General features: G+C 62.9%; 3 protein-coding genes across 3 annotated transcripts; 1 reads left to right on the top strand and 2 right to left on the bottom strand.

The window, feature by feature from the left end:
• Positions 1-5,069: 5,069 nt before the first annotated feature.
• On the top strand, positions 5,070-8,386 carry PSPN (persephin). Its single transcript, XM_039513658.1, has 2 exons — positions 5,070-5,502; positions 7,228-8,386. The coding sequence occupies exons 1-2, from the start codon at positions 5,355-5,357 to the stop codon at positions 7,671-7,673; spliced, it is 594 nt and encodes a 197-aa protein (XP_039369592.1). The 5' UTR covers positions 5,070-5,354; the 3' UTR covers positions 7,674-8,386.
• A 168-nt stretch (positions 8,387-8,554) lies between these two features.
• On the bottom strand, positions 8,555-12,454 carry ALKBH7 (alkB homolog 7). The gene is made up of 4 exons (XM_039514712.1): positions 12,218-12,454; positions 10,762-10,935; positions 9,905-10,029; positions 8,555-9,190 (listed from the first exon to the last, which is right to left on the bottom strand). The coding sequence occupies exons 1-4, from the start codon at positions 12,452-12,454 to the stop codon at positions 9,055-9,057; spliced, it is 672 nt and encodes a 223-aa protein (XP_039370646.1). The 3' UTR covers positions 8,555-9,054.
• Positions 12,455-13,206: 752 nt separating this feature from the next.
• LOC120391175 (afadin- and alpha-actinin-binding protein-like) lies at positions 13,207-24,371 on the bottom strand. The gene is made up of 14 exons (XM_039514604.1): positions 24,252-24,371; positions 22,705-22,779; positions 21,092-21,264; positions 20,313-20,504; positions 19,805-19,915; positions 18,951-19,086; positions 18,285-18,360; positions 17,687-17,813; positions 17,484-17,601; positions 16,832-16,977; positions 15,672-15,845; positions 15,160-15,277; positions 14,555-14,729; positions 13,207-13,969 (listed from the first exon to the last, which is right to left on the bottom strand). Exons 3-14 carry the CDS (start codon positions 21,248-21,250, stop codon positions 13,840-13,842), a joined length of 1,662 nt encoding a protein of 553 aa, XP_039370538.1. The 5' UTR covers positions 21,251-21,264; positions 22,705-22,779; positions 24,252-24,371; the 3' UTR covers positions 13,207-13,839.
• Positions 24,372-26,321: the final 1,950 nt, after the last annotated feature.

Genomic DNA, 26,321 nt, shown 5'->3' with positions numbered 1-26,321 from the left:
GACACTCTGTTCAGGCCAGCTGAGCCGGCGGAGGCGCTGGGTGATTTACTGGCTCCTTCCCCGCCTCTCTGCTGGGCGAGCTCTCCTGACCAAGTCCCCGGCATGGGGCACCTAGGGGTTGTGTCACTGGCCAGCGGCGGCCTCAAGTGCTGGGTTGGGATTTGGCACGTAGAGGCACCTGCCCTGGTCGCTGAAGGTGGCTTGGTGGGTTCTGGCTGCCAGGGGGGGGCAAAAGCCCCTTGAATCAGGGCCTGTTATGGGACTGCAGCCCTAACCCCAAAGCCAGGAGTTGCTGGTAGAACAGTCCACGCCGCTGGCACGTCTGAGCTGGGAAAGGAGGGTGGGGAAGCACTGGAAGGGGGTCCATGGGAGGTGGTGGAATCTCCTTCCTTGAAGGTTTTAAGGCCTGGCTTGACGAAGGCCTGGCTTGACGAAGTCCTGGCTGGGATGATTCAGTTGGGTTGGTCCCTTCCAACTTAATCTTCTCTGACTCTATGAAAGGTCCCATTCCCTGCCCCCTGGAGCTGGTCCCATTCCCTGCCCCCTGGAGCCGGTCCCATTCCCTGCCTAGGGGCAGGCTGGAGCCGCTGCCCCCGTCCCATTCCCCTACCCTGGGGCTGGATCAGAACCAGCGCTGCTTCCTGGACTCCCCCTCGAGTTTAGTTCCCCCTACACCCCCTCACTGTGGGCGAAAGCAGTGCCTGTTCCACCAGGGGCTAGCAGCCCTCAGCTGGGCTGGGCCGGGCCAGACTGAAAGGAGCCACGGCCTGGGCCGTGGGCACAGCCATCCTGCTCCACCTGGGGGGCTGGCAGTTAACAGGGCCTGGCCTGGCGGGGGGCCCCTGAGCCCGTGGGGCAGGGAGCACTGCTCTGAAAGCGTCTGGGGGCAGGGGGGTGCCTAGCCAGGAAGGCAGAGCAAAGGGCAGGAGGGCCGCAGCCCTAGAGTTAAGGTGATTGCCCAGCTGGTGCTGCGGGAAGGGAGTGAGCCCCAGGGGGGTTGGGCCTACGGGAAAGCCAGCTGCCCCCTTGATCCCACTGTGGACGGCCCCAGCCAGCAATGGCAGGACAGGGGTGGGGGGCAGTGAATCCTGCCCCATGTACCATGGACTGGGGCCCTGCACCACACTGACTGTGCCAGGCCCTGGATGGGGGGTTAGCTTGGGGGAGGGTGGGGACTCCGGGGTTCTGTCACCAGCTCAAGGAGTGTGTGAAGCTGGCGGGGGCTGGAAATCAGGGTCCCAGTCCTGGCTCTGCCATGATGCTGCTGTGGTGCCTCAGTTTCCCCACTGTGTCCAATGATGCTCCTGGCCAGGAGGCTGCAGCAGCACGGTGGAGCGCCATTAACCGGCTCCTGGGGCTGCCGCCCTCCCTGCTGCAGCCGGCTCCACGTAAAGGAAAACCCAGCGGTGATTTATCCTCGGCGCAGCCCCCGGCATTCCTCACATTGCTCTCGCCTTTCCCCACATGCTGCTCTCATTAGTCCTGCCGGCTGGGGGGGCGCTGGGCTGCAGGCGTCTGGCCCAGCAGAGCTCCCTGCTAAAAATAACCCGCTGGGACGGGCCAGGCCAGAACACCTGAGCCGCCTGCGCTCGGGTGGGCAGAGAGAGCTGGTGTGTCTGGCTGCCAGCTGCCCCCCCCCATGCCTCTGCAGCCCGCCTCCTTCAGCCAGGACTCAAAGGCTGAGACCTGGCTCCTCAAAGAGATTTAGGTGCCCAGCTCCCAGAATCAGGTGCCTAAATACCTTTGAGGTTCTGGCCCTACCTGGCCACTGAGTGGCCGTGTGTGGGGTGTTATTGACTAGCTCAGGGGCGGGCGCTGGCCCTGCTCTGTGTCCCAGCAGCTGGCAAGCCCCCCCCCCGCCAACGGGGTATTTATTTCTTGGTGCAAGCATCCATTGCAGCCCCTCCTCCACAGACGGTCCCCGGCCCCATCGCCATGGGCGCCGAGTCCAGACTAATGGGAGTTAAATCCCTTTGGCTCCAAGGGGTCAGAGATCGGCCGGGAGGCGCTGAATTCCGCGTGTGGCTCTGTGCAAGGTGAGGCCCGGGCCTGGATCTAGTAGCAGTGAGTTCCGCCGGCTTTTGGGCCGGCCACGGGGAGCGTTGTCTCCCAGGCGTCAGCCCAGAGGGGACGTCTAGTGACAGTACAATCCCCTCAGAGCCTCGCCCCCCCCCCCCCCAGAGTGTCCCTCTTCCTCACCTGTGTCTAGTTTTTCAAGGGTTCAGACTGCGTTATTGTTAATGGCAGCGCTAGATGCGGTGGGGCTGGGGGGAGGCAGCAGCAGGGGGGGTAGGCCGGGCTCTGAAAACCAGATCCCTGCGAAAGATTGAGGAGGGGGGAAGTCACAGACTAGGAACCACTAGACCCCACTTCCCTTTGGTGCTGGGAACAGAACCCAGGTGTCCTGACTCCCTCTCTTCCAACCACTCCCTCCGAGAGCCAGGAATAGAACCCAGGTGTCCAGACAACCCCTCCCCTGGGGGGTGTTTCCCCTCCAGCCTGGCAGGGCCTGGCTTCGCCGCCCTGCTCGCCATTGGCACGGCCGGTGGAGGAAGGAGTGGAAGGAATGTGCTCGCCCGGCCCCAGTCCCAGACGGCGCCGGCGCTGATTTATCCCCGGGGCCTGTGCCGCCGCGTGCAATCCCCCCGCCGCGGCCCGTTCCATACGCGGCAGGACTAAGCCGGGAACCAGACGGCTGCTCTTCCCCTCCGCCCCCAAAGTCGTCTTCCTCCTTCGCTGACCTTTCCCTCGGCATTCCCGGAACGCGGCACACGTGGAAGCAGCTGAGCGCCAGCCCCGGGGCTCCTACCTGCCCCACAGCCCCGCGGGGCAGGACGGGCGATTCCCCATGGCGTGACCTCCCCATGAGCCACCAGCTCACCCTGGGCTCCGTGGTGGATCCTGAGCTAAGCAGCATCCACCCAGAGTGTGTCCAGCTGCCACCCGCGGCGCGCAGAGATGACAGGCCCTGGGGCTGTGCATTAAGGGGGACACGTGCTAGAAACCTCTCGGATTTTCCAGCAGGAGTCTCAGTCAGCGCCGGCTTCGGGGAGTGGGATGGGAGCTGTGCACGGAGCACTCGCCTGTGAGTCGGCCCAGACTCTGCTGCTCTGGGGTGCCGGGGGAGGCACGGCTGGCTCAGGCCCGTGCTAGGAAGCCCTCGGGGGTTGCCGCTGCGGGGAAGCGGAGGCCCGCTGAGCACGTGTGCTCATTAAAGACTCCAGACCCTTCCTGCAGAGCTGGTGTCTGGCCAAACTCCCAGCCCCACCTGCCACTACAGCCGTGTAATCGCCTTCTGCGGCTGCCCGCGGGCCAGCAGCACTGCTGTGAACCAGCTGCCGTGCTCCACCCCAGAGCTGGGCGAGTGACCCAGGCAGACACCTCCCTTGTTTGACTACATGGGTCAGACAAGAAGGGCTGGATGGGCCCGCGAGCCGCCCAGCCCCCCGGCACTGAGGCAGGACTGGGTGAACCTAGGCCAGCCCTGACAGGTGTCCATCCAACCTGTTCTTGAAACCCTCCAATGATGGGGATCCTGCAGCCTCCAGAGCTTCCCTGCCCTGCACGTTAGAAAGGTTCCCTAACATGTCACCCAAATCTCCCTTGAGAGGAGCAGGAGCTTTCTAACGCCGGAGAGATTTAAGCTCTGGCCTAGGCGTCCAAGCCGCTGTGGGAACCCCCCGCGGGATGAGGGGTTCTGGGGTGCGAGGGCCAAGCCTGGGGCAGAGGATGGCAAAGGAAATCAGGCAGAGGCAGGAAGCGTTAGAGGCTGTGGCATGGGGGAGCCCAATTGCTGAGTCCCAGCGTAGGCAGCGGGGATGGGGCAGGTGACGTAAGGGGGATTTTCTCTCTGATTCAGCCCCAGGCTGTGCTGGGGGGAGACAGCAGAGGGGAAAGCCCTCGAGCCCCTGCGCCCCACAGCTGGGCTGGCTCCAGAGTTTATGGCAGATGCGTCTATGTGGACCAGGGCACGGGCTCTGCCCGAAGCGCACAGCTCTGGGGAGGTGACCTGCTCTCCGCTTAGTGTAACGGGGGCCGAGGCTGCCACACGCAGCGAGCTGGCGGCTCCGGGGAGCAGCTGGCACCAGTGCTAGGCAGGCTCCAGCCTTGGGCCGCACGGCCCCAAGCCGCCTTCTAGCTTCCCACATTGGGGCCTGGCCTGAAAAATAGGCCCCTGCCGATGTCCGGCTACCTGTCACCCCCAGGGCTCAATCCGGCGCCCCCACCTCCTAGGGCCAAAGGGGTTTGGGTGCCTAGCAGGGGCTTCCGCCCATCTCTTCCTCTCCCCTTTATCTAGCACCGGGAGCCGAGGGCCTGATCCTGCCAGCAGCCCACAGGGCAGGGGGAGCCCAGTGACTTCTCGGGAACCGCTGCAGAGGCCTTCCAGGGTCTGCCCCCGAGTCAGGGAGAGACGGGGGAGGAATTGTGGCCGGGGGAGGGCGCTGCCCCACACTGCCTCCTCTGGGCCCACAGCGGGAGGCTGGGCCGTGGCGACTGCCCCAAGCTGCATTGTGGGAAGGGGGGAAGTTGGAGCCAGCTGAGCATCGCTGCCTCGCAGAGCCGGGAGAGGGAAACCTGCCTGACCTGCTAGGTGGAACCAAGTCAAGCCCAGTAAATCCCGGCTCCATCCCATCCCCCAGGGCAAGGAGCCCCCCTTTCCGGCCGTCTCGCCAGCCAGACACAGGCCTGGGCAGCCTGGCCGGCCAGGCGCACTCAGGCTTTCCTAGCAGTCTGTTACCAGCCGGCTCAGCGTGTTACCCCAGCCCACCCCTGCAGCGACCCTGGAATTGATGCGCAATCCCCCTGCCAGCTCCCCCCGAGGTATTTGCACAGCAGATCTGGGTGTAATCAAGTCCAGGAATTTCCATTCAAGTATCCTGGGCTTTTTTTTCCCCCAAGATTTTCGGTTAACCCTTTCAGACGGGGAGAGGAGGAGAAGGATTTAACGCCAACGCCAACCCCACTGCTCCAACGTCGCTTTCAGTCCAACCCCTGGGGCCGGGGTGACTTGCGCGGGTGCATCTACCTTCGCTGAGAGCAGTTCGTGGCTGTGTTGCTGTTCCTCGCCGAGCCAGCCCAGCCCGCAAGCATTGTACCGTCCAGAGGCAAAGCCTCTGTCCCGCCGGCAAGAGAGAGACCGGCTCGCATGCAGGGATCAAGACACCAATGCCAGAGACTCCGCTGGGAGTGAGTCTCCTTCCACCCGCCCGGCCTTTGGCCCAGCACGGAATGTTTCCAGGGTTACGAGGAGTTAACGCCGGCCCTGCCAAGCCCCCGGGCCATCCCAAGGAGGATATAAATTAAGAGATGAGCCACCTTCCTTTCAGAAGCCAACCCGGCTTAATTGGGGAAGGATGGACTCATCCCAGCTCCTCTGCAGCGTCTCGCTCCTCCTCCTGCTCAGACCCGCTGTCTCCCAGCCAGCGGAAGGCAAGAGGCCCCTGCTGATGGAAGAGCCACAGCCGGGTACCAGCATCAGGGACCTGCTCTGGGCGCTCCTAGGTATGCGACGCTTTCCGTGCTATTCCCAGGCTGGGCAGGGCCGGGGGGGAGGGGGGGGAGGCTCCCGCTTTGTACTGTTCTTTCCCCAACCCCAGTGATTTCTGGGCTCAGGGAAACCGGCCTCAAGCCCTGGAGACCAAGCTATGCCTGGCACTTATCCGGCACCCCCAGCATCTGGGCACCTCCCACGTGTGAGTAGATTTATCCCCACAACGCCTGGGAGGCAGGGCAGCCCTATGATCCCCATTGCACACGTGAGGAAACTGAGGCACAGGAAGGCTACAGTCACACGGGGAATCTGTGGTGGAACCGGGAATTGAACCTGGGTCTTAGTGACCTAGTGTCCTAACTACCGAGTACACCCTCTGCGCTCACACGGGAGAGCGGGTAGCAGAGGGATGAATTTTCCCCCTGGCAGGTTCAGTCCCCAGGGCCACTCAGTGCCTGCTAAGAGGTTAGCTAGTGGCATGGCAGGGGGTTATATACATTAAATGACTGGATTAGACTGAGCGACTCTGCTCTCTAACCCCAGCCATCGGACCAGCAGACCGAGAGCGGAGCAGCAGAAAGACGCACACGCTAGATGTACCGTAACGTCTGGTAGATGGGAGGGAAATTACAGCTATAAATCCACTCGCCCCCTGGGCGGCGGCACTCAGATACCGCAAGAGATGAGCATGGAATGAATGTCTGGGTAGATCTGTGCAGGGGGAGAGGGGGTTAAACCCAGCCCTCAGTTCACTATCAATGGCATCACTCAATTAGCTGTACAAAGTCCATCAATCCTCATGCTTCAGGGCTTGAGGTGAGCAACAACAGGGGGGGTCAGGAAGGTACTTCCCACCCCCACCCCCACCCAGTCCAATTGTTAAACCACCAGCCATTGTGGATTTAGTCTCTTCCTCCGAAGCATCTAGCACAGGTCATGGTTGGAGTCAAGAGGCCAAACTGCGATGGGCTGTTGCTCTGACTGGATGCGGGAGGGCTACAGGTGGTGTGAATGAGGCGGGGATATGAATCCAGACACCCATTGGTTGGAACCAACGGGGGAGGATATGGGACTCTCTGGCTTGCTCTGATGCAGCCCAGGGGGGATCCTGGGCTAGCAGTGTGGGTATAACAGATCCTGTCTTCCCCTCCTAACAATACAAACCTCTGACTTCTCCAGCTGCACCCACCGCAGGATCGCTGCATGCAGGGTCCGAGTAGCCTCCTGTAGGATCCCTGGCATCCCCAGTGGTTTGAGCCGCTTCAAGCCTGACAGTGCAGAGCACTCAGCATCGCTTCTTAACTTTAAAAGATTCCGCCAGCCTCTCTAGCTCCACAGCCGGCCAGCCGAGATCACCTTCGCTCCTCTACCCCGGGATCGTCCTTGTCCCTTCGGGGTGGCTATTCGGCCAAGCTCTGTCACCCCGGAGCCTTCGCCTCTAACTCAGTCCCTGCAGCCACTGGATTGCTGCTGCTGCCGCTCTCCGCTAAGCTCCCTGCAAAGCGTCTCCATCTCCCCGGGGCTGAGTTTGTCCAGAACTTAGCACCGGAGCTGAGATGCGCAATGGCAGACGGGATTCTCCCCTCTTTGCCCGGTGCAGTCTGAGCCGTAAAGGGGCTCCCCTCTTCCCTGCTCAAGGAGGTGGTGGGTGGAATTGCACTTGGGATTCCAGGTCTGGTCAGTGCCTTCAGCAGCCCTCCCCAGTTTGGCGTGATCTCTGTCTCTCTCTCTTTCAGAGACACACGTGCCAAAGGGACCTTCCCTGCACATCCCGGATGACCCTAGAAACCTGCTGCCCTACGCCTCCCCCGGGCCGGCCAAGCGCCGTCAGAAACGGAGGCCGCTGGCCGGCAGCCGCTTGTGGGAGCAGCCAGAGGAGCAGGAGTGCCGGCTGCGGAGTTTGCTGCTGCGCGTCAAGGACCTGGCCCTGGGCTACGACTCCGAGGAGACCATCCTGTTCAAGTATTGCAGCGGGAGCTGCCCCAAGGCCCGCACCAACCACGACCTGACGCTCTCCATGCTGCTCCAGAAGAGCGAGATCCCGGCCCTGGGCGACGAGAAGATCGTTGGCGACCCCTGCTGCCGGCCAACGCACTACGAGGACGTGGCCTTCCTAGACAACAGCCACCAGTGGCACGAGGTGGAGAAGCTCTCGGCTTCTGCCTGCTCCTGCGTGGGCTGATGCTGCTGGCGGGAGGGTCTCTCAGCAGGGCGCGCATAGCTCCAGTGTTAGAGCAGGCAGCTCCTTCCTCCCACACCCTAGAACCCGTAGCCTGAGAGGAGACCAAACTCCACCCCACAGATCCCACAGGATGGGGGCCGTGGCTTCCCCCTTGAAGGGCACCCTCGAGGGGTGGGAGAAGGGAACGGCTACTACCACTACCGGGGATGTCAATCAAAACAACAACGACGTTCACCTTACAATGCCAGGCCAACCCCCTCCTTCCACTCAGCCGCCAGCCCCATCCTGTTTCTTTGCATTACTGAGATGCTAGCGTGTTTGCTAAGGCCTGGAACCTCAAAGGCATTTAGGCTCCCAACTTCCACTGAAACCAATGGGAGTTAGGAGCCTGAATACCTTGGAGGATCTGAGACTGAGAACCTGCCTGGAGGAGGCGTGCATGGCTCATCTACACGCAGGTGCAGGGGGAGAGCTGGACGATACAAGAGATATTTATGGATTCCTAAGTTATTTATTTATTTGGTTTCTTCCACTAAGGGCAGGGAGGGCCAGGGATCTCATTCCCGCCACCTCCCGACCTGAGCTTGTTAGAGTCCCCTTTTAATTTATTGCTTCTTTCCGCTAGTAGAGAGTCGGGGATTGTATTTGTTTGCTCGTTTTCAGGCATGTCTTGGGAACGGCTGAAACGTACATGGTGGTTTCAGACTAATAAAACCCGTGAAACTGATCAAAAGACGTGTGGCTATTTTGTGGGACAGGTGGACAAGGGTTACTCCCTTTGAGCGAGCCCAGGGTCGTCCCTTAGGCAGACCACAATGGGGCCGTTTGCTGCTGGCCTTTCGGCCCTGTAACAAAAATGATTAATAACTTCTGAGAAAAGGTTCGTGTTAAAATAAATTATTTTTACTGAGGGAAATTCGCCAAAATTCGCCAGCGGTTCCCTTTAAAAACAAACAAAAGCGGCAGACTTCTGTCTGAATTCTATCTACCTGCTCTTGGTAAAGCCACCCCAGGCCCGTAACAAAGATCGCAGGGGAGATGTTTCTATTTTAGATTTCACTGGTTGGGTTTAACATGGACTCTGCAGCTTCCCGTGCCCTGTGGGTAGTCAATACGGCGCATTAAACCATTCAGGAATTGCACTGCCGATGACACAGTAGGTACCTGGGTGGTTGTCGAGGGAACACACATCCGCAGACTCCTCCACGGCTGCGTGTTGAGGGGAGAAGTCTCCTGGTGTAGTCTTGGCTATAAACCCCCACAGACATGTCCCTTTGAGCAGGCTGGAGCGAAAAATGAAAACATTCAGCTCTGCTCCAGCCCAGAGAGGGGAGGAAGGCTGTTTCCAATCCCACGGCTCCACTAGCGTCTCTAGCCTGGCCTACGTAGCAGCTGGCAGCACAGGCAGGTTCCTGCAGATGACGGAAATCCTCCTCTCTCGGGGGATCTTCTGGCCGTCAAAAAAGGACTCCTCGTCTTTGAGGATCTCGTGGGTGAACTCGTAGCGAGCCGTGCCTCTGCGAAAGGAGGGAAGAGAGGAAGTCTGGCTCAGCCCAAGAACCACTGGCCTCTATAACATATGACTAGGGAGGCCCACCCTGCTGTGCCACAGACTCCCTGTGAGACCATGGGCAAGTCACTTAGTCTTTGTGCCTCAGTTTCTCCAGCCATACATTGGGTATAAAAGCCCTGCTCTGTCCCACCGGGGGTTGTGAGGATAAATACAGTCCTCCGATAAGGCCAAAAATGGGCCTTAGATAGAACCTCTAAGGGTGAGTTCAGTGTCTATGGCACATTCAGTCCTCGGCCTCTGCACTGAGACTGAAATCAGGGTGCCCAGTCTCCACTCCCAGCTGCCACTAAGGGAGGCATTGCAGCCTAGTGGTTAGAGACTGGGAGTCAGGAGACCTGGGTTCTGTTTCTGACTCTGCCACTGGCCTGCTGGGTGACCTTGGCTACGTCACTTCGCTGCTCCGTGCCTCAGTTTCCCCATCTGTAAAAGGGGGATAATTTTACTGACCTCCTCTGAGATGTGCTGCTGATAAGAGCTCTACAGGACCTAGGGATTATTAACAACGTCCCCCACAAGAAACTAACTCCTCTCATACGGCACCTCCTTTGGCACCTCTCACAACGTTCTACAGAGCCAGGCGCACCCTGCCTCTGACGGCAGAGATGAGGCGCCGGCACGTCTAGGGCTTGCCACATCCTCACCTGATGGGCCACGTTACCTGAGGATGTACAGCGAGCGGCGCGGCAGCAACAGGTCCATCCAGTCCTCTGGGTTCTGCTCGCTGACCAGCCGCATCACACAGGAGGACAGCAAGGACAGGCCTGCAATTGTGCAGCCGCAAAACTAATGCGCGGAAGAAAAGGTACGATAAATGCCAGTAATGCCGCCGGGCATTTCTATCGCGTTTCTCGTCCTAGCCCTTTGGGACCCAGCATGAAGGTCTCCCACCCGGCCAGCGAATGCCACCACCTCTGGGGTGCACACTGCAGCTGCTTATCAGCGCACAGCAACACAAGGCAGTTTTAGGACAGGGAGTGAAGAATCACATATTCAAAATGAAACTGCAGGGACGTTTAGGAAGAGCCAACGATTGACCTAATGGAATGAGGCCAGGAGGTGGGGATACCCCGGGATTTCAGATCTGAGCTAGGTGCCTTTGGGCATTATTGGGGGGGGGGGATGCTGGGCAAAGGGGAGTTTGAAAAAACCCCTGGGATCATCACTGCCAAGTGTCCTGGCTTTGCTTTTATCCTTCACCCAGAAGAGCAAGCCATGCTCTCATGCTGGGGTCAGTATGGATCAGGGGAGCGCCCCCTCCTGAGTCTCCCACCCCGCCTCCCCTAGCACCGCACTGGGGCACTAGCTCAGAGACCCCCCCACCCGCCCTGATCCCTACGGACCAAAGGTTTCGCTTCCCAGCACCGACTTGCCCGTATGCGGCTTAGGATGAGCGATGAAGCCCAAGGTGCTCTGGCTGAAGGACAAGACCAAATGTCTGTTTTCTACCCCCAGCCCCTTCAATCCTCCAGCCTCAGCTCCCTCCAACCAGGTCACATTTGAGCCCGGCAGCTTCACCTTGACACTGTCTATGTGAGGTTTGATGTAGCCGCTTTTATCCAGGTCGAGGACGTGGACTAGCGAGAGCTGCGACATCCCTGGCAGGAAGGCCGTATCCCGGACCCGCTGCAGGATTTCCCGGCTCACCTCACTCCACTGGGCTATCTCTGTTTCCCGGAAGCCATGAATGGCCTGGATGAGAGAGCGCCATGGTAACGGATTGGAGCATCTCAGCTTTGTCCTGTGCCCACGTGTGCCCAACCCCGACTGAGAGGGGTGCTCCTCTGGGTGATGATTCCCTGTGCCCAGCGCTATCCAAAACCTGGGGCCAATCTGAGCCGTATCAGCCCCCTCCTGCACTGGTTCCCATGACCCCACTGCAGCACCCCCCATCCCTACGGTTGGGAATTCGCTCTGTTCCCCACTCCCCCTATGCCCAGCGAGCCAACGTCCACCCTTCACATGCCCAGCCCTTCCCCACATCAGGACACCTCAACAACTGGGTGGCCAGCTGCAAGCCAGCCACTCCCCTGTAAGGCCCACCAGCTGCCTGCCCCCTGCGCCCATCCCAAGACACCCTCCCCCCACAGGAGCCCAGAAGCCATTCCCACCCCATAACCAGCTTGCTTCCCTTTTTCCACCAGGAGCCTCCTCTCCCCCAAGAAGCACGTGCTCGACTTAGACCCGCTAAGATCACAACGCCCCAAATACCCAGGCAGAGCCCCCACACAATGGCAGCTCAGCCCCCGTCAGCTCCGATGGAGCCCAGCTTAGCCCTAGTGACTGCAGCCCCCCAAGGTTCCCTGTTCAGAGCCCACAGCACTGCCCGGGCAGCCAGACCCCGGCTTAGAACAATCAAGGAACCCCCCAAACTCCCCTTTGCGCAGAATCCCACCTCCCCCCAATAATGCCCACCCGCTAGCTCCCTCCCACCCCTGGGAGCCCAGCCCCCCCATGTTCCCTCCCCAAGGCCCCCAGAGCCCAGCCCCCCCCCCAACACTGAGCTCGCTTCAGAACCTGTCTCCCTCCCCAAACACCCAGCTCCTCCCAGCCGCACTCCTCCAGCTGAGCTCCCAGACCCCCCAGCCCCCCCCCCCAGTTCTCCCCATCGCCCAGCCCTTCTTCTGCCCCTCAGGCTCCCAGCCCCGCCCCCCAGACCTCCAGCCAAGCCCCGCCCCCTCCCCAGCTCCCAGCCCTGCCCCCAGACCTCCAGCCAAGCCCTGCCCCTCCCCGGCTCCCAGCCCCGCCCCAGACCTCCAGCCAAGCCCCGCCCCTCCTCGGCTCCCAGCCCCGCCCCCAGACCTCCAGTCAAGCCCCGCCCCGCCCCGGCTCCCAGCCCCGCCCCAGCCAAGCCCCGCCCCAGCCCCGGCTCCCAGCCCCGCCCCAGACCTCCAGCCAAGCCCCGCCCCTCCCCGGCTCCCAGCCCCCAGCCAAGCCCCGCCCCACCCTCCCCAAGACACCCTCCCCGGCTCACCCCGTCCCAGTGGTCGAACTGGTAGCGGCGGCGGCGCAGCTGCGGCTCCAGCTCTTGGCCCAGCGCCGCCTCCTCGGGGCCGCTGAGGAAGTCGGGCCGCACCCGCGCCTGGCCCCGCAGCCGCCGCGCCACGCCCGGGCCCGAGGCCCGCAGCAGCGCCGGGGCCTCCCCGCACAGGGCGCGCCGGGGCCAGGGGCCAGGCCGGGCCGGGGGCAGGCGGGCCGCGGCGCGGTGCATTGTGGGCGGGGCTGACGGAAAGTGGGCGGCCCGGTGCATTGTGGGAAGGAGCGTCCCTGACCTTCCCTCCCCCCGGTGCATTGTGGGAAGAGCGGAACGGGCGTCCCTGATCGTCCCCCCCGGTGCATTGTGGGAAGGAGCAGCGTGGGCATCCCTGACCTTCCCCCGGTGCATTGTGGGAAGAGCGGAACGGGCATCCCTGACCCTCCCCCCAGGGCATTGTGGGAAGGAGCGGGATGGGCATCCCTGACCCTCCCCCGCAGTGCATTGTGGGAAGAGCAGGATGGGCATCCCTGACCCTCCCCCCAGTGCATTGTGGGAAGGAGCGGAACGGGCGTCCCTGACCCTCCCCCCAGTGCATTGTGGAAGAGCAGGACGGGCATCCCTGACCCTCCCCTCAGTGCAGTGTGAGGGATTAAGTGACTTGACAACTGCCCTGGTGCATTCTGGGACTGAGGGACAGCCCTGTACGCGCCCCAGTGCATGATGGGAAGCAGGGTCAGACAGGAAGGGGCGTCAGTCCGTGTGCCCAGAGGTGCAGGACAAGGGCAACCCTGCTCCATGCAGACTCCTTGGGCAGCTCCAAAAACAGGACAGCTTCTTCCCCCACCTACCACGCCCCCAGAAATTGACCCAAATTGGACTGGCGAGGCTGGAGCTTGCTTTGGCCCTCACCTATGCCACAGCCCCTCAGCCGAGCTGGCCAACCAAACCCCTTCGCTATCACCCCATTTTAAAGACAAAAACCATTCTTCATTGAAATGTCTCTTTATTATGAGAACTATAAAAGTAGCTAAGAACCCCTCCCCCCACACCAGGACACAGAACACCACCACTCAGGGGAGGGGAAATCCCTTCTCCATTCTTCAAGGCCAGTTTTTCACATTCACAATCCATGGGTTGGGTGGGAGTTTGCTAGCACCCAGCCTTGAGGGGGTTTCAGTGGAGAAAGGCACTGAGCAAGCAGCGTTTAACTGGCTTTTATAGAACAGCCCAATATTTAAAACCACGACCGTTAAAAAAGTAAAAATATCAGAGACTTCCAGTAAGGATAAAAAGCTTACAGGCAAGGAGTAGGGATTCCTCTCCAAAGAGAATTCCCAACTCGTGAGCTCGTAGTGAGCTCTCATCTACCAAGTTACAACCCTCACAGGCTGCCGCTATGGAGCTCTGAGCCGGAAGGTAACACTCAGCAGGGTGGATTAGATCTTCCAAGAAGGGGAGAAACACCCCCCCACACACACACAGCCACACACAAATGTTACTAGTGGTGCTCAAAGATTGTGCAGCACTGGGAGCAGCTGACCCTCTTCTTCCACCAATGGAGGAGCTGGGTGGGAACAGTGGGCTGAGGTCAGGTTCTTCCAGGTAAACGCAGCAAGGGGCTAGAAGGAGCTGTCTAAGAAATGGTCCAGAAGGTCACCGCTAACGGGCCAGAAGTCCTCGCTCTCCGTCTGGCAGGCTGTATCTTTGTGGCTTTCCCTCTGGTCATTACTCTGCGTGGGGGGCGGGGGTCTGTGGGGAGATCAGGATGAGAGATTCAGAATCATGTTCTACTACGTCCTGGATTCCATTTTCTTTCCCTTACACATGGGGACACGGAGAAGGTCCCAAACACAGCGCAGGAGACATGGCAGCTGCTCTTAATGCCTGAGTCCTACTGGCGGGTGTAGTTGCTAATGAACTCCCCTCTACTCCCTCCCCCCACACCCAACCTCCAGCTTCTCCCAGATTCCCACCCTCCACCTCCCATTGGCGGCGGCTTCCCCAATCCTTGGCACAGGTCCCCGTCCTGGTGACTCCAGCACTTCACAGCCAGACTTTTGTGCATCTCCTTCCCCTTCCTCAACAATGAGGCCCTGTGCTGGGCCCTGGGGGGCCGTCATCGCCTGCTTTCCAGCCAACCCATGTGCCGCTCGTGACCCTCTAGGGCTGTTCCACGTCCCCAGCCCAATAACTGCAGCAGCCGGGCTCGCTCACTGGTTAGATCAGTGGCAGCTGAGTCTGGCTGCAGTGAGGCAGCTGGCCATAGCGGTCGGGAATTACTAGCTTATGCCTGGTCCACCTCGCAGAGCGCGGCCTTCCCCCGCCACCCCGTACCCGTTATCCGGGATGAGCTTCAGCACCCTGAGCAGCTCCGCCGTGCTGGGGGTGGCAGGACTGGGGGCGAGGTGCCTGCCTCTGACCAGCACTGCTGGGGTGTTGGCCTTCGGGTAGGGGGTGTAGGTGGGTTTGTTCCATTTCTTTGGCTGGGGGAGAATCTCCTGTTCTGCAGCTGAGGAGGAAGGGAAAGGGAGGGAGGTTAGACGCAGCAGCCATGGGGCCTGGCAGTGGACGGGAGGGCTGCAGACACGCAGCGCTCACACGCAGGAGTGTAGATACAGCCGGTGCTGGGTGTGCGAGGGCCTTCGGTCAGGACTGCCTGGAGGAGGAGTCCAGACCTTCTGCCCCAGCTCTGCTTCCAGTCAGGTGCCCTTCAGGGCAGGGTCTGAGCCAGGGGCAAGCAGCAGGGTTCACAGCTTCCCCACCCGCCCTCCCTGCCCAGGGCAAGGGAGCTGTGATGCTGGTAGACGGTGCTGAGATCCCACCACAGGGCCCTAGAGCCTCTCCCAGGGTCCCCTTGGGAGCTGCAGAGCCTTTCCCAGCGGCGGTGGGAATCCACGTGCCTCGGCCAGAAACCCAGGTGCTGGTCCGGTCCGACTCACCTCGTGGGGCGAGTGGGGCCGATTGTCTCCGCCCGGGGTCTCTGGGTCCCAGCCCCGCCATTGTGCTCAGGAAATGCTGCTTCAGGAGCAGGGCTCGTTCCTCCTCAAACTGCTTCCTCTGGCAGGAGAGGGGACGAGGAGAAATAAGATGCCAGGACGCCGGGGGAGGGAAGGCCACTTTCGAGACCACGGCAAGATCCCCATAGACGACTCCTTCCATCCCCTCCCCCTTTCCCCACTGCTCACGCTCCCGACTCCAGCAACTTTTCAAACGGCTTCCCTGGGTGCCAGCCCCCAAGCGCTCCCCACCACCCGGCCCTCGCCCCTGCATCCCTCTGCACCAGCGACCCTTGGGCCCGCCAGTGGCTAAAGGGGCGAGGCATCTGAACGCCATTGAGAACCAAAGATACAGGCCCCACCCACCCACAAAATGACCCACAGAGCCAGCAATCCAGAAGCCGGCTCACGGAGGAGGATGCTGTTTAGCGAGCGATCCCCCGTCCCCTTCCCACCTCGTGCCCCAGGCGGATGGCAGCTTCCGTGAAGTTCTTGCGCTCCTCCTCGAAGGCTCGCTTCTGCTGCTGGAACGCCTCCTGCTCCTCCTGCAGCCGCTGCTGCTCCTCCAGGAAGTAGGAGCCCCTCAGGTTGGCCGGCAGCTCATTGTTGGCAGCTGCGATCAATTGCTCCTGGGAGGAGGATGGGGAGAGATGCCACGGGCCTGAAGAGGCAGCAATCCCCTGGAGGTGTGGCTAGCGGGGAATCGAACCCACCGCCTTTGGGTCACAAAGCACCAGCTTCTGCTGTAGTACATGCTCCAACCAACAGAGGGAGACAGAGACTGAGCGGCAGGTGGAGGTGATCTCTGAGTTGGAGCAACAACTACAAAGAGCCGGGACAAGCTGGGAAGCAGCTGCCAAAATGTGGTGAGTTGGAAAACTGGGTTTTCTTGCTCCGGCCTGCAGGCCGGGGGCTCTGCGGGGAAGCTGCCATCAGAGGCAGTCAGCAGACAGCGCCCCCGGAGTAAGGGGGGGAGTTGTCCCTCTCTGTCTTAGGAAGCAGCCTGTTTTGTCTCTCTCTGGTTTTGGGCTGGTGTGTGAACACAGGCCATGGGACTTCCCTGAATTCGTTCCCGTTTGAACTAGAACCGAGATGTCCCATTGCCAGCAGTGGAGAGTCACCCCCGGCCCTCAGTAAGTTGTGCCAGTGGTTAATTAATCCCCTTCGTTGTTAAGGAACGTACGTCTCAGTTCTGTCTGCATTGGTCTAGCTTCATCTTCCAGCCATTGGCTCCTTAGGCCTTTGCCTGGCAGACTGACGAGCACAGGTAGGTACTTCCAGTCGGTGATCAAGTCACCCCCCCCTTTGTTAAGCACCCGGCGTGTCTCTCTGGGAGGCAGGTTTTCCAATCTTTTAATCCTTCTCGTGGGTCTTCTCTGACCCCTCCCCTGTTTATCCCCATCCTCCTGGAAGGGTGGGCACCAGATCCGGAGCCAGGATCCCAGCAGCGGGTGGGTGGGATGAGCTCCAGGACCACTGGCGTAGAGCTGCCTGGTTCGGCCGCTCAGACAATGCCATGGGATGCTCCCATCTCTTGATTGTGGCTCAGGAACCTGGGGCCCACCCGTGGGGTACTCGGGGGGGGGGAGGGAGTTCCCCCTGCGAGGGTGCTCACCTGGAAGCATTGCTGCTGCAAGGCAATCAGCTGCTGGCTGTCCTCAATCTCCGCCTTCAGCTTCATGATCTCCTTGTCGTGGTCCGTCACGCTGATCACATGGTCCCCGCCCTCGGCCTCACACCCCTGGGAACCGGCGGGCACGGCTGGAAGGACGGAGCAAGGGCAGCTGAGCTCCAGAAGGTGCGACTGTGGGGGAGGGGGTCTGGGCTCCCTGAGTGGAGCCAGGACCCTGAGTGGAGCCGGCCGCTCGGGGGAAGATTCTCCACCACCACCAGGACTGAATGAACAGACAGGGCAAGACCCCCATCCTGGCCCAGCGAGGAGGAGAGTGGGGATGGGGGACCATTGGTGGAGACACCCTGGAGTGAAGCCCCCTCAGCGTAGGGACTGGGGGTCTCTCTAGGGCTGGGACAGAAGAGAGGATGTGGGGAGGGGTGAAGGTCTAGGGCAGGATATGGGGACAGCAGGCGGTGGGGGTGCACGGTTTGGGCTCCCTCTCCGGAGAGACTGGGGGGATTCCTCTGGGCACGTTTGGGGCGGGGCCATGGTGTAACAGACGCCCAGCCCGTCACCTTGTGAGATCCCCATGGGGGGGGGGGGAGGAGGACCCCAGATGAGATCACAGCTGGGGGGGCGGGGGTTTTCGTACCCTGACTGCCCAGACTTTCCACATGGCTGCGCCATTGGTCCTGGATGCTGCGGGTCAGCTGCTCCCGCGTCGCATCAGACGAACAGGTCCCCTCCGGCGCCGGCTCCCCTTCGCCGCCCTGCGCGTGGGGGGACGGGGCGGGATGAGCGGCCGGGGAGGCAGCAACCCCCCCCCCCCAGCAGCCCCCGGAGGGCAGAGCTCACCTGGGCCGCGCTGGCAGCGACACCGTCCTCGCCCAGCAGCTGCTTCAGCTCCGCGTTCTCCAGCGTCAGCTCCTGCAGCTGCTTCTCCTGCGCCGCCAGCAGGGAGCGGAACATCTCCTCCTCCTTCCTGCCCGGGCGGGGAGCGATGCCACGGGGAGCTACCCACTGAGAGCCACCAGTGTCTCCCGGAGCCCCCCAGCACCGCCCACCCCCAGCATCCCCCAGAGCCCCCCAGCACCCGCCCACCAAGACATCCCTACTGCTCCCATTCACCCAGACCCTCCCTTCCCCGCCACCAGCCCCATCTCCCCTCCACTGGCCCCCCTCAGCCAGAGCCCCCTGGACCCCCTCCCCCGAGCCCCACCTTCCAATGTCCCATCATCCACTCAGCCCCTCCCCTCCAACTGCCTACACACCCCTCAGCCTCCCTGAGCCACCACAGAGGAACCCCGCCCCACACAACCTCCCCGCATTGCTCAGAGCCAGCCACGCAACCCCTCCACCCGCCAGGCACATGCCAGCTGCCCTCGTCTGCCATGTCCAGGGGCCACCTCCACCCAGAGCTCCAGGTGCCAACCACAGAGGCCACGGCTCTTACTTGCTGAGCGACTTCCCAGTTTTCCAGGTTGCCCTCCTGCCGTCTGCCCGGCCCAGGCTGTTGAGAATCTCCATGGCTGGAGGGAGCAAGGGGGGGACTCTCAGAATGACAGCCCCAAACGAGCTAACCCTCCCCCCGGCTCTAACCACAGAGCCAGGGACAGAACCCAGGAGTCCTGGCTCCCCGCCCCCTGCTCTAACCACTGGGTCCATTCACCTGACAGTGCTAGGGATAGAACCCAGGAGTCCTGGCTCCCCGCCCCCCACTCTAACCACTGAGCCAGGGACAGAACCCAGGAGTCCTGGCTCCCTGCCCCCTGCTCTAACCACTGGGCCCCACTCACCTGACAGTGCTAGGGATAGAACCCAGGAGTCCTGGCCCATAAAGTCCCCTTCTCTAGCTACCGTACAATGCTACCTCCCCTGAACTTTAGCTTTCTGCTGAAATCTTCTGCCTCTAGCAGGAAGATCCCCAGAGCCCTCCGCAAGGACCACTCACCCACCACCGAAATGCAGCTGCCTCTGGGGCGGAGCGTGGCAGCTGTTTAACAGCCGCAGAGAACGCAGCAAGTGGAGAAGCCTGAATCCCATGGGCACTGCAGCAGGGAGGCAGAAGGTAGATCCACAGGGGAGGTCACCCCCACCCACCCCGGCACTCCCCACTCACCCGCCCGCCTGTCCCTCTTGTCCGCCAGCTGCTGGCTCATCTTCTCCTTCAGCCGGCTCAGCTCCTGCTCCTTCCTCCTCACCTCGTGGCGGTGCTGTGCCCCACGGCTGGCGAGGGTGGCCAGGAGCTTCGCCACCTGCTGGGCACCCCAAGGCACCGATCAAACCGGAACCGCCCCGGGGGCAGGGCAGCACTCCCCCCTCCCTTCACTATAACCTCTGCCCTTCTGGATCATGCATCGCTGCTGGCCAGTGCTTCAGCCATGCCCCCAGGTGGGTGGGTGTTGGGGGTGTCCCTGGGTGGGCAGGGAGTAGGGAGGCAGGGCTGCTGGGTGGGCGGCCAGTGCAGGGGGTAGTGCCCCAAGGCGTGCTGGGGGGGGGTGATGCCCCAGCCCCTGCACCAGCCCCTTTGCCCAGCTAGAACCCAGGCTCCGATCACCATCGCTCAGGTGCCTTCATGACCACAATGGCTGCTCGTGTGTCACTAGCCTGTGGAACTCCCTGCCACAGGAAGCCGTCGAGGCCGAGAACTCAGCCAGGTTCCAAGCGGGCCGGGGAGGTGATACGGATACCAACCGCCAACTTGTAAGAGTTAATGCCCAGAGGTTAACCCAAGCCAGTGTCCATGAGGGGTCAGGATGGGACTCCATGCGGGGAGCAGATTATCCCATAACTGCGTCGGTGATATTTCTACCCCCCAGCCGAAGCCTTTGGGGCCTGTCCCCTGTCTGAAATGGGAGACGGGTCCCACCCACTCTGGCGGTTCCTATGCTCCCCTTCCAGCGGGGGAGTTGGGAGGTCACCGTGGGATGGGGCAGCCGGGTGGGAAGACCCCCCCGTCCCGCGCCCCCTCACCTCGTCCTTCTCTCCTTTCAGCGAGGCCAGCAGCTCTGTGTTCTTGGTCTGCAGCTGCTGCTCCTTGCTCTGCACAGCCGCGATCTCCCTCTCGCAGGCCTCCACTTGCGCCTGGCGTGGGAAAAGGAGACGGCGGATGCAGGGCCGTCAGCCTGTGGAACTCTCCGCCACAGGGAAGCAGCTTGCCGGGGTAGCATCCTGACCCGCGGCGATGCAGGCCGAGAGGGGCGGCCCGATCACAGGGCTCAGGGGACACGGCAACAACCAATGCAGGGGGGGGTCCCACTGCCACCAAAAACCGCACCGGGCTGTTGGTGGGCAATGGCCCAGGGTGATCTGTCCCCTCGGCTGAACCCGCTGGTGCCTGCCGCTGCTGGAGAAGGGGCACAAGGCTGGGCGCCTCCTTCGTCCGACTCGACGCGGGGGTGGGAGTCCGAGCCAGATGGGCCCTTTCCCCGACCCGGTGCAAACCACAGCCCCCTCCACACCCCGGCTCCCCGGCACCCACCTTGAGCTTGCTCTGCCGGCTCCTCAGGTAGCCCAGCTCGCCAGCTCGCCTCAGCTCCTCGGCCTCCATGGCGCCCAGCTTGGCGGAGGCCTCCCGGTAGCGCCGCAGCAGGGCCCAGGTGCTGTTCACCAGGGCCCGGAGGTCAAAACCTCCCTCCGCCCAGAGCGGGGCCAGCCCCAGCCCCGCCACCTCCTGCAGGGGCAGACGGGCCAGACCGGGGGGCGGGGGGGTGTCAGATCTGGATCCCAATTAGCCCTGCCCCTTCCCCACTTGCGACCCACCTCCCCAATGGGCCCCACCCACTCCCACTCAGCCCCATCCCCTCCCCAGTTATATCCCCCCATTAGCTCCCTCGTGCCCCCATCCCCTCCCCGATTACCCCAAGGCCCGACCAGTCACACCCCCAGCTTGCTCCGCTCCCTGCCCAATTAGCCCCACCCCTGCCCAGTTGTAGCTCCTCCCCACTAGCTCCACCCCATGCCAATTTGACTCCCCCCAGCCATTGACCCAGGTCCCCACGCTGAGGGTCCCCAGGGATCTGTACCAAGAAGGGCTGGATTCCAGGGCCAAGCCGGCTGCAGCCTGGCTGTTGGCAGAGGAATCCCCCCCGGGCTGGAGAGGTGCCTTTTCTTTGACCCAGGAAATTCACAACGAGTGTGGGATCCCCCCATGAATCGAGTGAGGAGGGTTAACGGGGCCCACCGCAGTCAAGGCAGGAACCAGCCCGTTGCCCAAGGAATATTAACCCCTCCCTGCCCGGCACCCGGGACGCCACCTGCCTCGTTGAGGTACGAGATGCAGTGATCAATGTTGGCGCTCCAGCAGAAGGCCCCGCTCGGCTCGCTGCCCCCCTCCAGCAGCTCCAGGGGGCCATCGAGGTCGGCCAGGCTGGCCCCCACCAGGGAAGAGATGCCCGGCTCGGGGATGTACTTGGCCATTAAATCCCTGGTCTCTGCAGTGGGGGAAAGAGCGAGACTGAAATCTGGGCACCAGCAGGGAGACCGGGGTGAGGGAGCTAGCCCAAGAGGTCAGAGTCCGTCAGGGACACAGCTGAGAACAGAACCCAGGAGTCCTGGCTCCCAGCCCCGCCCCCGCCCCAACCATCAGACCCCACTCCCCTCCCAGGGCTGGGAATGGAACCCAGGAGTCCTGGCTCCCAGCCCCGCCCCCGCCCCAACCATCAGACCCCACTTCCCTCCTAGGGCTGGGAACAGAACCCAGGAGTCCTGGCTCCCACCCCCACCCCAACCATCAGACCCCACTCCCCTCCCAGGGCTGGGAATGGAACCCAGGAGTCCTGGCTCCCAGCCCCGCCCCTGCCCCAACCATCAGACCCCACTCCCCTCCCAGGGTTGGGAATGGAACCCAGGAGTCCTGGCTCCCACCCCGCCCCGCCCTAACCATCAGACCCCACTCCCCTCCCAGGGCAGAGAACAGAACCCAGGAGTCCTGGCTCCCCACCCCAACCATCAGACCCCACTCCTCCCAGGGCTGAGAACAGAACCCAGGAGTCCTGGCTCCCAGCCCCGCCCCCGCTCTAACCACCAGACCCCACTCCCCTCCCAGGGCTGGGAATGGAACCCAGGAGTCCTGGCTCCCAGCCCCACCCCTGCTCTAACCACCAGGCCCCACTCCCCTCCCAGGGTTGGGAATGGAACCCAGGAGTCCTGGCTCCCAGCCCCGCCCCCGCTCTAACCACCAGGCTCCACTCCCCTCCTAGGGCTGGGAATGGAACCCAGGAGTCCTGGCTCCCAGCTCTGTACTGGAAGCACTGGATCATGCTGTTTCAAGCCTAGACAGGCAGAGAGAACCATCAGGAACCCCACTCCCTAAGTCCCTCCTCTAACCACTGCACCACGCTGCCCCCCAGGGCTTGGCACTCCGATATGGAACCAGGCGCTCCTACCTAACCGCTCCCTGCTCCGAGTCAGGGCCAGGATCCACCCCGATCCCCACGGGCACCTGACCCTACTTCTACTGAAATGTTTGGCTTGAACTCCTGAGTTCCCAGGGGCGTGGGGTGCAGTGGTTAGAGCAGGGGGGCTGGGAGCCAGGACTCCTGAGTTCTCTCCCTGGCTCTGGGAGGATAGTGGGGGCTGGTGGGTTAGAGCAGGGGGGCTGGGAGCCAGGACCCCTGGGTTCTCTCCCTGGCTCTGGGAGGATAGTGGGGTCTAGAGGGAGAGGGATGGGTGGGTCAGGATTCCTGGGTGCTATTCCTGTCACTAGGGGGGATTCGGGGTCTAATGAGGAAGAGAAGAGGGTTAAAGAAGCAGGTTTGGGAGTCGGGACCCCTGAATTCTGTTCCCAGCTCTAACTTGAAGCCTGGGTCCCATCCTGTAAACCCTGTAATGTGTCCTCAGCCCCAGAGCCAGATGATGGTGCTGACAGTTACCTGGCGATGGCTCTGCCTGCTGCGCCGGGGGGCACCCCGAGTTCTCCAGGGCTCCCCACTGCAGACAAATGGGAACTGAGAGGAAAGGGGGAGACGCTCCAACATCTTCCCAGATTGGCAGGAAAAATGGAGGCTCAGGCCCCCCACCCCACCCCAAGGGGCACCCACTGGTGACACCTCCACAGGGCTCCTGGCCCAGCGCTGCTCCCTCCAGGAGCTCAGAGCCCATCCAGCCCCTGATCCCCCACAACCCTCCACCTCCAGCCCCTCACCTTCCACCTCCAGCCCCCCCAATCCCAGCCCCGACCCCCCACAACCCTCCACCTCCAGCCCTTCACCTTCCACCCCAATCCCAGCCCCACCTTCCACCTCCTCCCCATCCAGCCCCTGATCCCCACAACCTCCACCTCCAGCCCTCACCTTCCACCTCCAGCCCCCAATCCCAGCCCCGACCCCACAACCTTATACCTCCAGCCCCCACCTTCAACCTCCCTCCCCATCCAGCCCATCCCCATCCCCTCAATTCCAGCCCCGACACCCCACAACCCTGTACCTCCAGCCCCTCACCTTCCACCTCCTCCCCATCCAGCCCCTGATCCCCCACAACCCTCCACCTCCAGCCCCTCACCTTCCACCTCCAGCCCCAATCCCAGCCCCTGATCCCCACAACCTCCACCTCCAGCCTCACCTTCCACCTCCAGCCCCAATCCCAGCCCCTGACCCCACAACCTCCACCTCCAGCCCCACCTTCCACCTCCATCCCCAATCCCAGCCCCCACCTTCCACCTCTCTCCCCCCATCCAGCCCCTGACCCCCACAACCCTCCACCTCCAGCCCTTCACCTTCCACCTCCATCCCCCCAATCCCAGCCCCTGACCCCCACAACCCTCCTCCTCCAGCCCCCACCTTCCACCTCCCTCCCCATCCAGCCCCTGACCCCCATCCCCATCCCCTCAATTCCAGCCCCCGACTCCCACAACCCTCCACCTCCAGCTCCTCACCTTCCACCTCCATCCCCAATCCCAGCCCCCACCTTCCACCTCTCTCCCCATCCAGCCATCCCCTCAATCCCAGCCCCCAATCCAGCCCCGACCCCCACCTCCAGCCCCGATCCTCACAACCTTCCACCTCCAGCCCCGACCCCCATCCCCATACCCTCAATCCCAGCCCCCAATCCAGCCCCCAATCCCCACAACCTCCACCTCCAGCCCTCAATCCAGCCCCTGACCCCCATCCTCAATCCAGCCCCTGACCCCCACAACCTTCCACCTCCAGCTCCCCACCTTTCACCTCCAGCCCCACCCCCTCAATCTCAGCACCCCACCTCCAGCCCAACTCCTCCAATCCCAGCCCCCCACAGTCCAGACCCCAACCTTCCACCTTCAGCCCCACCCATCAACCCATCCCCCCAACAACCCACTCCATTAGCCAAACCCAGCAACCCTCCCACACACACCTTCCAAATATCCATCCCCAGGCCCCCAACCCAACCCCCTCCATCCCCAACACCCCTTAACTCCAGCCCCCTGTAACCTACCCCTGCTCACCCAGCTGATCTCCCTGTGGGAACAGCAAACAAAAGCCACCTCCCTGGCCCAGGGAACCTTTCAAACAGCTCGCCTCCCCGCGCCTCTCCCATTGGCCATTCTGCCCCACTTTGTGGCTTTCCATTGGATGAGATGGCAGCAGGGCTAGCCAATGGCATTGCTTAAGCGGGGGGGCGTGGCTCGGGAGAGGGGCATGCTGGGAATTGTAGTTGGTGGCTGTGAAGCCCACGTGGCGGGAGGGAGGCTGGTGCGCCTGGCTTGAGGGGGATTGAAGGGGCTCTGGGTACAGAGGGGGATTCTGGGGGAGATAGAAAGGGCTCTAGAGGGATGCAGACACGGAGTTATATGGGGCAGAGGTGGTGGCTATAAGGGATAGAGTGTGTGTGCATCAATAGACGGGGAGCGTAGAGGGACACAGGGGGCGTATAGGACGGGATATGGGGCTATAGAGCTGGAGATACACAGACTTTTTCTCCTTCTCGTGTGCAAAGCAGGAGCCTGGTTCTCGTTCCCTGCACCCAGAGCTAGTGCAGAGTCTCTGCGAGCCACTCGAAATGGAGCCGGGCCCCCACGGGGGCAGCGCTGCCCCTGGGGGGCAACCAGGGGCCTGGTGCTGCAGGACACAGGGGCGGGGAGCTCTGGCCTCACTGGGCACTCAGGGGCCGGGTGCTGCAGGACATAGGGGCGGGGAGCTCTGGCCCCACTGGGCACTCAGGGGCCAGGTGCTGCAGGCCATGGGGACGGGGAGTTCTGCCCCCTGGGCACTCAGGGGCCGGGAGCTGCAGGACATGGAGGAGCTCTGGCCCCGCTGGGCACTCAGGGGCCAGGTGCTGCAGGACATGGGGGCGGGGAGCTCTGGCCCCACTGAGCACTTAGGGGCCGGGTGCTGCAGGACATAGGGGCGGGGAGCTCTGGCCCCACTGGGCACTCGGGCCAGGTGCTGCAGGCCACGGGGACTGGGAGTTCTGCCCCCCGGGCACTCAGGGGCCGGGTGCTGCAGGACACGGGGGTGGGGAGCTCTGGCCCTGCTGGGCACTCAGGGGCCAGGTGCTGCAGGCCACGGGGGCGGGGAGCTCTGGCCCCACTGGGCACTCAGGGGCCGGGTGCTGCAGGACACGGGGGCGGGGAGCTCTGGCCCCGCTGGGCACTCAGGGGCCGGGTGCTGCAGGACATGGGGGAGCTCTGGCCCTGCTGGGCACTCAGGGGCCGGGTGCTGCAGGACACGGGGGCGGGGAGCTCTGGCCCCGCTGGGCATTCAGGGGCCGGGTGCTGCAGGACATGGGGGAGCTCTGGCCCCGCTGGGCACTCAGGGGCCAGGTGCTGCAGGCCACGGGGACGGGGAGTTCTGCCCCCTGGGCACTCAGGGGCCAGGAGCTGCAGGACACAGGGGTGGGGAGCTCTGGTTCATGCCCCACTGGGCACTCAGGGGCCGGGAGCTGCAGGACACAGGGGAGCTCTGGCCCCGCTGGGCACTCAGGGGCCGGGAGCTGCAGGACACGGGGGCAGGGAGCTCTGGCCCCGCTGGGCACTCGGGCTGGGAGCTGCAGGACACGGGGGCAGGGAGCTCTGGCCCCGCTGGGCACTCAGGGGCCGGGAGCTGCAGGACACGGGGGCGGGGAGCTCTGGCCCCGCTGGGCACTCAGGGGCTGGGAGCTGCAGGACACGGGGGCAGGGAGCTCTGGCCCCGCTGGGCACTCAGGGGCTGGGAGCTGCAGGACACGGGGGAGCTCTGGCCCCCCGGGGCCCGCAGGGGCCGGGAGCTGCAGGACATGGGGGAGCTCTGGCCCCGCCGGGCATTCAGGGGCCGGGTTCTGCAGGACATGGGGGAGCTCTGGCCCCGCCGGGCACTCAGGGGCCGGGTGCTGCAGGACACGGGGGAGCTCTGGCCCCGCTGGGCACTCAGGGGCCGGGAGCTGCAGGACACGGGGGTGGGGAGCTCTGGCTCCACTGGGCACTCAGGGGCCGGGAGCAGCAGGACACGGGGGAGCTCTGGCCCCGCCGGGGCAGGGGCTCAGCCTAGAGCAGTGGTCCCCAACCTTTTTGTGGCCAGTAGCACATTCAGGTTTTCGG

Source organism: Mauremys reevesii, linkage group 25 (assembly GCF_016161935.1).
Source record: "Mauremys reevesii isolate NIE-2019 linkage group 25, ASM1616193v1, whole genome shotgun sequence".
Lineage (NCBI taxonomy): Eukaryota > Metazoa > Chordata > Testudines > Geoemydidae > Mauremys > Mauremys reevesii.
The sequence above is the reverse complement of the archived record's forward strand: the minus strand, read 5'-3'. Positions and strand labels throughout refer to the sequence as shown.